At 49.4% G+C, this 11,224-nt stretch overlaps 1 protein-coding gene across 1 annotated transcript; it reads left to right on the forward strand.

Annotated features, from left to right (window-relative positions):
• The first annotated feature begins 8,302 nt into the window (after positions 1 to 8,302).
• On the forward strand, positions 8,303 to 9,253 carry LOC115633439. The gene is made up of 3 exons (XM_030530894.1): positions 8,303 to 8,441; positions 8,500 to 8,899; positions 8,996 to 9,253. Exons 2-3 carry the CDS (start codon positions 8,656 to 8,658, stop codon positions 9,088 to 9,090), a joined length of 339 nt encoding a protein of 112 aa, XP_030386754.1. The 5' UTR covers positions 8,303 to 8,441; positions 8,500 to 8,655; the 3' UTR covers positions 9,091 to 9,253.
• The last annotated feature ends 1,971 nt before the right edge of the window (positions 9,254 to 11,224 follow it).

The following is an 11,224-nucleotide window of genomic DNA, read 5'->3' on the forward strand; positions in this document are numbered from 1 at the left end:
ATCTTCCTTTTTTTCTTTTGCAGAAACTTCAATGGGGCGGCGTGTGGGACCCTGCAGGCGCAGCCCATACAAAACGACACGACGTAAGGCGCGCGGGATCTCTGCCTGATGTTGCTGCTCAACCGCGAACAATAGGCACGGCGCGTGGCCAAGGAACGGACTCACCGGCTTTCTATCCTCCGCTGCTGATGGCGCAGACGGACGTGTCTGCTGTTGCGTTGTGGTGGCGCCGCTATTGCTGCTGCTACTTCTTGGGTGGGCGCCTTTGCTCCGGCTGCCACTGTCGTTGCTGCTGCTGCCGTTGAAGACGCTGGTGCTGGATCTGCTGTTGTCGTTGAAGACGCTGGAGCTGGATCTGCTGCTGTCGCTGTTGCTCCTGCTACGATGCAGCTCGTGCTGCTACTTATGACGGCCGCTGCAGCTGCTGTGTATGGTTCCATGGCTGTCCGAAAACTTGGCGATATGCCGGAAAATCTATATGCCAAGGAACAAAAGGCATTTAAGCACTGGTCGGCACATTTAAGTGGATATACAGGTATGTATACATCGGCATTAGTTCTGCCTTGCATCTATATCCTTATGCTCACCTTCGAACGGCTTCTGGTTCTTCCTTTCCTTTTGCAGGTTTCAGCACCGCCTCCAGTTCACACAAGAAAACACAGCCTCGTGGGTCTGCACGGTCGCCCCAAAAACAGGAATGGCGTGTTGCGGCTTGCCTTTTATAGGCCGGATGTCGTATGCCTGCGGATTTTTACGTCCTTGCGCATCCGTTCATCACGGCCTTGACGTTTCCCCACTTTGAGGTGCCATCGGGACACAACCCTGCGCCTGCGCGGCTGCAGTTGCCACCATGGTGCTTCGTTCGGTACCGCTAGATGGCGCTGCAGTGCCTTTATAAATTTTCGGCGCCTTCCGTAGCGCTGCCACCTTTTATTCTTCGTGACCAGCCCGATGCAACACCACCGCAAATATCCAAGTGGGCGGATGCTCGTGCCCCGAAGTGATGTTTGCGCGCATCAAACGGCTGGTGGGCCACACCCACTCTTGATCTTCAGGTGAGTAGCTCTGGCTGCATCCTCCTCCCTATATTCATCCATTCGGCTTTAGGACAGGCATCACACTCGGATATCCTTTGCGTGGAATACCCCCAGCAAGTTCCCTTGCAAATCTTCCAGCTCGTATGCGTTGGTGCCGATGGATTTCCTTACGCGAGCTTTTAGAAATTTCCGCGCGAATTTCGCATTCACCAAGAAGTCGACGACGCTCCGAGTGGTGGCCTCTCGCATCGCCTTCAGGAACGTGAATTTGGTGAAGTGATCTACCACTATGAATATGAAGGCGTGCCCCTTCCTTGATCGCGGATACTTGCCCAAGAAGTCTATGTATAACTTCTGGAACGGCTTCTCCGTGACGACTTCTGCACCCATTTCCACCTGCATCCCGTAATTGGTGGCTTTCGTCTCTTTGCAGACCACGCATTTTCGGACCACTTCAGCAACGTCTTTGGCCATTCCCGGCCAATAAAACTGCCGCCGCAGCCAGGACAACGTCTTCAACACTCCTCCATGCGTTGACTCTTCGGTATGGGCCTTCGATATAAGCATGCCGGTTAGCGCACGCGGAACCCACAGTTTCCACACACTGCCTTCGAGCTGATCTTCTAGCCGATTGAAGGATGTCTTTTTGTAGATCACCCCGTTTTCAATTTTTAAATCAGGTAATTTATCTTTTTGACTTTGAATTTCGCTAATCAGCTCCCGATACTCCTCTGATTCGAATTCTGCGGTTTCTATACCCAACAGGTCTCCTGGGAAGAAATCCAACTCCTCTAAAGTTTCGGCTTCGGTGCTCCTGGACAGCATATCCGCCACGATGTTGTCGGTGCCCTTCCGGTGCGTGATTTCAAAGTCGAAGCCCTGGAGCAGCAACGACCAACGAGCCAATCGCCCGGACAAATCCTTCATGGACATCAGCCATTTCAAACTGGCGTGATCGGTTATGACCGTGAATGGCATCATTTCGATGTATGGCCGGAATTTTTGTATCGCCAATACCGCCGCCAAGCACTCCTTCTCGGTCACCGAGTAGTTCACCTGGTGCTTGTTCATCTTGGCAGAAAAGAACGCAATGGGCCTCTCGTTTCCCTGCAAATCCACCTGGAATAATACGGCTCCGACGCCAATATGGGATGCGTCACATTGTACAAAAAATGGGCGTGAAAAATCCGCGTGTACCAGCACTGGCGCAGATGTGAGCGCCTTCTTCAACGCCTCAAATGCTGCAATAGCTTCGCCACCGAGTGAGAACCGACCTCCCGATCGCTTTTTCAAAGCCTCAGTGAGCGGAGCCGCTAAGGTGGCAAAATCTTTAATAAATCGCCTGTACCACCCGGCGGTTCCTAAGAAAGCTCGAACCTCCTTTACGGACCTTGGCACCTGTATGCGCTGTATCGCCTGCACCCGTTCTGGATCTGTTCGAAGCACGCCGCCGCCCTCGATAAATCCCAGGTATTTCAACGTTTTAAAGCAAAACTTCGACTTTTGTAACCCTATCGTCAGGTTTGCCTTCTTGAGGCATTCAGCTACTCTCTTCAGGTACTCCAAGTGCGTATCAAAATCAGCCGCGAAGACTACCAAATCGTCCAGATATACTTTAACGTTGGACCTCAGTTCATTCGGTATGACCTTGTCCATCAGCCGGCACAACCTTTGAGCGGCGTTACACAACCCGAAAGGCATCATGCGGAATTGGTACAACGGTCGCCCTGGTACCGTAAACGCAGTGCACCTTCTACTGGACTCCTCCAACTCCACCTGCCAAAACGCAAATTTCAGGTCCACACTGAAAATATAATATGTCTGATCGATTCCAGATAGGATTCCCTCCACGCATGGTAGCGGATAGGCATCTTTGACTGTCAGTTTGTTCAACTTGCGGGCATCGAGGCAAAAGCGGTTCTTGCCCGGCCGTCGCACTATGGTGGTGCGGTTACTCCACGGACTATCGCTTACCTCGATGACGCCAAGCGCCAGCATGCTGTCCACCTCATCCCACACAATCTTCTGCATAGCGGGTGATAGAGGGTAGTGCCTGTCTTTCACTGGCTCTGCTCCGCTGACCAATTCAATTCGGTGAGTCTCCAAAGTAGTCTTGCCTAATCCCGCTTCTTCGAAGGTTAAAAATTCTTTTTTTACTTGTTCCAATTGCAGCTTTTGTTGTTCATTCAATTTCCACATATCTGGTTCAGGCCTTACTTCATCCTGGTCCGCATAATGCGCCACTCTATCAGCTAGCAATTCATCGAGGACAAGTCTTTTAACGGCTGGCTTTTCTGGAGGAATTAATAGTGGTGCCAAATTAAACAGCAGCCAAAAGTCGATGCCGAAATACGCGTTCTGTTCGAGTGATGGGCATACGTAAAACTCCACTTCTTTGGCCTCCTCTCGATACACCACTGGTAAACGCACTCGCCCAATTACGGCTCTGTCTTCACCGCCTGCTGTTTTAATTATCGAAATGTAATTTCTGGGCACCATGCCAATCTCTTTCAGCAGTTCCAGACTGCCCTTGCCTAGCACGCTTACCGAGGCCCCGGTATCCAGCAAACCGCGTAGCACATGGCCTCGTACCAGTACTTCGGCAAAAATCCTCGGATCTGCTGCTCCTTCGCGTCGCACTGCCTCGGCTACCAGCTTCTTCGTCTGCCTTCTCACTCGGAATCGTGCTCGGGCCTTTTTAACTTTGGCTGTCACCATCCTCATCCCATCTAACTGATGTTGGGCAAAAATTCTATTGCGCGCCTCCAGATATGCCGCATCTTTTCCTCGTACGGTAAAAATTTCAACTTATTACTATATGGGGTATTTTTCTTATGAAATTCTTCTTTCAGGACCGCTCCGCTGTCATCCTGGTGGGCACCTGTGTCGAGCGCGATTCGCCCACTTGCTCCGCACTCCGACGGCCGTTTCCCGTGCAATCGGGACATGTTGGACTATAGGTGTCGGGCCTGCCACACCTATAACAGAAGACGCGCCTTTCCGGTGACATGCAGTCGCGGAAACTATGGCCGGCTTGTCTGCAGTTCCAGCAAATTAACGCCTGTTGCGGACGCCTTGCCAAACGCGCCTCTTCAACTACGCCGAAATCCGCCGACTCCTCGCCGTTAGTGTCGTCGACCAACTCCTCCACTGCCGGTGGACGGTTTCCGCCACTAAAACGTGTGCCGCTGCGTGTTGGGAACACGCCTTCTCGCCGCTGGACCATAGCTTCCACCTCTACGCATTCGTCACGTAAGTGGTCTACCGTGTACACGCGCATCGCATACACATAACGAGCTAATTCTATTTTTAATCCTTTTTTTTTATATATTTCATCATCTCGTTTTCAGATGGTGCTGTGTGGAGACGCGACGCCAGTTTCCTCATGGCATGGAAGTACTCCTCAACGCTTTCGCTTGCCTTCTGCCGTCTTTCGCGCAATTGACGCATGCGCTCGAATTCATCGGCGGCGCCTTTAAAACGGGACAGCATGCTTCGTTTTAGTTCTGGCCAGCTGTCTGCCCGGTGGTCCCTGACGTACTGCCAGTACCACTCGCGAGTGTGCCCAGTTACTAACAGATGGAAACTGTTTAATACTTCGGACCATGCGCAGCGACACTGCCTCTGAAGGAACTCTATTTGGAAAACGAAGTCCTCAACAGTCATTTTTTCCTTATCGCCGCTGAAAACGATGTCCCACTTTTCAACGCGGCACCATCCGGATCTGCCATTCGCCGCTACATACGGAGGAGGCGGGTCCAGCTGACCACTCCCATCGTAACGCCTGTTGCCTCTTCGACGGGCCGACTGTGCTGCGGGATTTTGCCAATTTCGAGCTGTGCTGCTGCTATTGCCAGCTCCACTGGAGGAATTATCTGCCGCTGGCCTTGCTACTGGACGCGAAGTTCCTCTTGCTGGTGTTAGAGGTTCAGCCTGGTATTGATGCGGCCGTTTTGGCACCGCACCCCGATTCTGGCTGACTGGCGGTTGCCATGCTCCATTTGCAGCTGAATCGCCGCTATTCGCTCGCGGTTGCAAAACTTCTTTCAACGCGCCCATCAAGTCTTGAAACCCCATTCGGATTTCCTCCTGCAACACTTTGTTGATGCCCTCTTTTTGCGATTGGCGGTATGTTTCGTTCGCCTGGGCCACTGCTGCTTCTACCACCGACGCGACTACTGGCTCGGCGTCCCAGTGTACTGCTGGTGCTATGGACGGCCTCGGAGGAGTGTGCATGAGGCCACCGGTGGAAAAACCTACGGCTCCTTCTAGGTGTTCCTCCAGATCATCATTTCTGGCAGTTCTCGACCTTGTGTTATACGCACGCGCAGAATCCTTTTCCATCTCAATCCAAAAAAAAATACGCTCTGTTTTTTTATAATATTTATTTATATTTTGGATTATGAATTTGTTCAGCTTTCAAGCAGGCCCCGAAGAAAAAATCGTATTAATTGGATAATTGTATATATGTATTCCAAACAATGAAAATGTTTGCAAACGCCCAAAACAACAAAAACAAATGGGCAAGAAAATATATGTACGCTGAATATGTATGATGGATAAATAAATAAATAAATAGGTACAACAATAAATAGATAAATATGTGAATTGGAATAAATAAATATGAATATAGTAGTAAAAATAAAAAAAACAAATCTTTAAATAAATTCACGTCCAACTTTGCACGGAAACAAAAAAAAAAATATATACGCTCAACCACAAGCCAAATGTAACATATGTATATGCACCAACGTAACCAAAAAGACTTAATAAAATGTAAGCAATAAACAAACAAATTTTCTTTTAAACTTCTGTATATAGGGGCTGAGACTCACACTCAGCCGGAACCCAAACACGGCTCCTATAATATCTACGCCTGTACAGCTGCCCTACGCCACAATCCTGCAATATTTGATCGCTGCTACATTTATCGCCTTGACGGCGATGAACGACAGCCAACAAATTAAATGGTTGCTTCTTGACACCCAATTCTGTTTTGTGCACCATCTGCTCTGGCTCACCGTGCGTAGCGGTGCATCGCAGGCGACTTTCCTTGTCATCCTGGGCCACCGGTACTCTACGTCCACCAGGCAAACACGATGACACCACGGCGACCGTGCACAAACGAATTGACGCAAGAATTACAACAAAGAACACTGAAACGAAATAACAAAACAAACGCGCATTGGAATCCCCCCATAGTACCCATTGCCTAGCGTCGTTCCAAATGGCAGTCGCAAACGAAGGGCTCATACTCGCACCTTCGTGACTTACTGTCCATGTCACACACGCTTGCAGTTGGTGCTATAAGGGATTCCGTCCCTACCATACCGATCGTCGGCCCCTAGCCATCGGCTTAATTTATTTTTTTCCTATCTAAATTCTCAGCCTGCGTACGGCGGCTGCCTAGACTCCTCCCCAAAAGTGGTACAGGGCCCTAAACAACTCCACCTACTCCTTGGCATTAAAAATTCAAACATCCAAATTGGGCGCCATATTGTTACGACTACGCTTTTCCTCTTGGGCAACGCCGGCTGGCTCAGCGGAATTCTCCTTGGGTGTGTGGTTCCAACCCTATGCCCGCGTGAGTCGTACAATAACCGATAACACGGTTCCTCCATCGATAAACAAAATGCCATCACTACAATAAATTCGACGCGCAATATACAAAACCGAATTCAAAACGTAAACAAACCAAAAAAAACTAACATAAACTAAAAGAAACGTAATGCAACAAAAAAACAAATAAACGGCTAACTCCCTCAAGCTATCCGTACGAATACGGATGACTGTAAAAGGAGATTATATACGTGCGGACGGACAGAAATTGTGACATCGGACAACTCAAATGCTGCAATAGCTTCGCCACCGAGTGAGAACCGACCTCCCGATCGCTTTTTCAAAGCCTCAGTGAGCGGAGCCGCTAAGGTGGCAAAATCTTTAATAAATCGCCTGTACCACCCGGCGGTTCCTAAGAAAGCTCGAACCTCCTTTACGGACCTTGGCACCTGTATGCGCTGTATCGCCTGCACCCGTTCTGGATCTGTTCGAAGCACGCCGCCGCCCACGATAAATCCCAGGTATTTCAACGTTTTAAAGCAAAACTTCGACTTTTGTAACCCTATCGTCAGGTTTGCCTTCTTGAGGCATTCAGCTACTCTCTTCAGGTACTCCAAGTGCGTATCAAAATCAGCCGCGAAGACTACCAAATCGTCCAGATATACTTTAACGTTGGACCTCAGTTCATTCGGTATGACCTTGTCCATTAGCCGGCACAACCTTTGAGCGGCGTTACACAACCCGAAAGGCATCATGCGGAATTGGTACAACGGTCGCCCTGGTACCGTAAACGCAGTGCACCTTCTACTGGACTCCTCCAACTCCACCTGCCAAAACGCAAATTTCAGGTCCACACTGGAAATATAATATGTCTGATCGATTCCAGATAGGATTCCCTCCACGCATGGTAGCGGATAGGCATCTTTGACTGTCAGTTTGTTCAACTTGCGGGCATCGAGGCAAAAGCGGTTCTTGCCCGGCCGTCGCACTATGGTGGTGCGGTTACTCCACGGACTATCGCTTACCTCGATGACGCCAAGCGCCAGCATGCTGTCCACCTCATCCCACACAATCTTCTGCATAGCGGGTGATAGAGGGTAGTGCCTGTCTTTCACTGGCTCTGCTCCGCTGACCAATTCAATTCGGTGAGTCTCCAAAGTAGTCTTGCCTAATCCCGCTTCTTCGAAGGTTAAAAATTCTTTTTTTACTTGTTCCAATTGCAGCTTTTGTTGTTCATTCAATTTCCACATATCTGGTTCAGGCCTTACTTCATCCTGGTCCGCATAATGCGCCACTCTATCAGCTAGCAATTCATCGAGGACAAGTCTTTTAACGGCTGGCTTTTCTGGAGGAATTAATAGTGGTGCCAAATTAAACAGCCGCCAAAAGTCGATGCCGAAATACGCGTTCTGTTCGAGTGATGGGCATACGTAAAACTCCACTTCTTTGGCCTCCTCTCGATACACCACTGGTAAACGCACTCGCCCAATTACGGCTCTGTCTTCACCGCCTGCTGTTTTAATTATCGAAATGTAATTTCTGGGCACCATGCCAATCTCTTTCAGCAGTTCCAGACTGCCCTTGCCTAGCACGCTTACCGAGGCCCCGGTATCCAGCAAACCGCGTAGCACATGCCCTCGTACCAGTACTTCGGCAAAAATCCTCGGATCTGCTGCTCCTTCGCGTCGCACTGCCTCGGCTACCAGCTTCTTCGTCTGCCTTCTCACTCGGAATCGTGCTCGGGCCTTTTTAACTTTGGCTGTCACCATCCTCATCCCATCTAACTGATGTTGGGCAAAAATTCTATTGCGCGCCTCCAGATATGCCGCATCTTTTCCTCGTACGGTAAAAATTTCAACTTATTACTATATGGGGTATTCTTCTTATGAAATTCTTCTTTCAGGACCGCTCCGCTGTCATCCTGGTGGGCACCTGTGTCGAGCGCGATTCGCCCACTTGCTCCGCACTCCGACGGCCGTTTCCCGTGCAATCGGGACATGTTGGACTATAGGTGTCGGGCCTGCCACACCTATAACAGAAGACGCGCCTTTCCGGTGACATGCAGTCGCGGAAACTATGGCCGGCTTGTCTGCAGTTCCAGCAAATTAACGCCTGTTGCGGACGCCTTGCCAAACGCGCCTCTTCAACTACGCCGAAATCCGCCGACTCCTCGCCGTTAGTGTCGTCGACCAACTCCTCCACTGCCGGTGGACGGTTTCCGCCACTAAAACGTGTGCCGCTGCGTGTTGGGAACACGCCTTCTCGCCGCTGGACCATAGCTTCCACCTCTACGCATTCGTCACGTAAGTGGTCTACCGTGTACACGCGCATCGCATACACATAACGAGCTAATTCTATTTTTAATCCTTTTTTTATATATTTCATCATCTCGTTTTCAGATGGTGCTGTGTGGAGACGCGACGCCAGTTTCCTCATGGCATGGAAGTACTCCTCAACGCTTTCGCTTGCCTTCTGCCGTCTTTCGCGCAATTGACGCATGCGCTCGAATTCATCGGCGGCGCCTTTAAAACGGGACAGCATGCTTCGTTTTAGTTCTGGCCAGCTGTCTGCCCGGTGGTCCCTGACGTACTGCCAGTACCACTCGCGAGCGTGCCCAGTTACTAACAGATGGAAACTGTTTAATACTTCGGACCATGCGCAGCGACACTGCCTCTGAAGGAACTCTATTTGGAAAACGAAGTCCTCAACAGTCATTTTTTCCTTATCGCCGCTGAAAACGATGTCCCACTTTTCAACGCGGCACCATCCGGATCTGCCATTCGCCGCTACATACGGAGGAGGCGGGTCCAGCTGACCACTCCCATCGTAACGCCTGTTGCCTCTTCGACGGGCCGACTGTGCTGCGGGATTTTGCCAATTTCGAGCTGTGCTGCTGCTATTGCCAGCTCCACTGGAGGAATTATCTGCCGCTGGCCTTGCTACTGGACGCGAAGTTCCTCTTGCTGGTGTTAGAGGTTCAGCCTGGTATTGATGCGGCCGTTTTGGCACCGCACCCCGATTCTGGCTGACTGGCGGTTGCCATGCTCCATTTGCAGCTGAATCGCCGCTATTCGCTCGCGGTTGCAAAACTTCTTTCAACGCGCCCATCAAGTCTTGAAACCCCATTCGGATTTCCTCCTGCAACACTTTGTTGATGCCCTCTTTTTGCGATTGGCGGTATGTTTCGTTCGCCTGGGCCACTGCTGCTTCTACCACCGACGCGACTACTGGCTCGGCGTCCCAGTGTACTGCTGGTGCTATGGACGGCCTCGGAGGAGTGTGCATGAGGCCACCGGTGGAAAAACCTACGGCTCCTTCTAGGTGTTCCTCCAGATCATCATTTCTGGCAGTTCTCGACCTTGTGTTATACGCACGCGCAGAATCCTTTTCCATCTCAATCCAAAAAAAAATACGCTCTGTTTTTTTATAATATTTATTTATATTTTGGATTATGAATTTGTTCAGCTTTCAAGCAGGCCCCGAAGAAAAAATCGTATTAATTGGATAATTGTATATATGTATTCCAAACAATGAAAATGTTTGCAAACGCCCAAAACAACAAAAACAAATGGGCAAGAAAATATATGTACGCTGAATATGTATGATGGATAAATAAATAAATAAATAGGTACAACAATAAATAGATAAATATGTGAATTGGAATAAATAAATATGAATATAGTAGTAAAAATAAAAAAAACAAATCTTTAAATAAATTCACGTCCAACTTTGCACGGAAACAAAAAAAAAAATATATACGCTCAACCACAAGCCAAATGTAACATATGTATATGCACCAACGTAACCAAAAAGACTTAATAAAATGTAAGCAATAAACAAACAAATTTTCTTTTAAACTTCTGTATATAGGGGCTGAGACTCACACTCAGCCGGAACCCAAACACGGCTCCTATAATATCTACGCCTGTACAGCTGCCCTACGCCACAATCCTGCAATATTTGATCGCTGCTACATTTATCGCCTTGACGGCGATGAACGACAGCCAACAAATTAAATGGTTGCTTCTTGACACCCAATTCTGTTTTGTGCACCATCTGCTCTGGCTCACCGTGCGTAGCGGTGCATCGCAGGCGACTTTCCTTGTCATCCTGGGCCACCGGTACTCTACGTCCACCAGGCAAACACGATGACACCACGGCGACCGTGCACAAACGAATTGACGCAAGAATTACAACAAAGAACACTGAAACGAAATAACAAAACAAACGCGCATTGGAATCCCCCCATAGTACCCATTGCCTAGCGTCGTTCCAAATGGCAGTCGCAAACGAAGGGCTCATACTCGCACCTTCGTGACTTACTGTCCATGTCACACACGCTTGCAGTTGGTGCTATAAGGGATTCCGTCCCTACCATACCGATCGTCGGCCCCTAGCCATCGGCTTAATTTATTTTTTTCCTATCTAAATTCTCAGCCTGCGTACGGCGGCTGCCTAGACTCCTCCCCAAAAGTGGTACAGGGCCCTAAACAACTCCACCTACTCCTTGGCATTAAAAATTCAAACATCCAAATTGGGCGCCATATTGTTACGACTACGCTTTTCCTCTTGGGCAACGCCGGCTGGCTCAGCGGAATTCTCCTTGGGTGTGTGGTTCCAACCCTATG

This window comes from Scaptodrosophila lebanonensis, unplaced genomic scaffold (assembly GCF_003285725.1).
Source record: "Scaptodrosophila lebanonensis strain 11010-0011.00,11010-0021.00 unplaced genomic scaffold, SlebRS2 tig00001419-arrow-arrow-pilon, whole genome shotgun sequence".
In the NCBI taxonomy this organism is placed as follows: domain Eukaryota; kingdom Metazoa; phylum Arthropoda; class Insecta; order Diptera; family Drosophilidae; genus Scaptodrosophila; species Scaptodrosophila lebanonensis.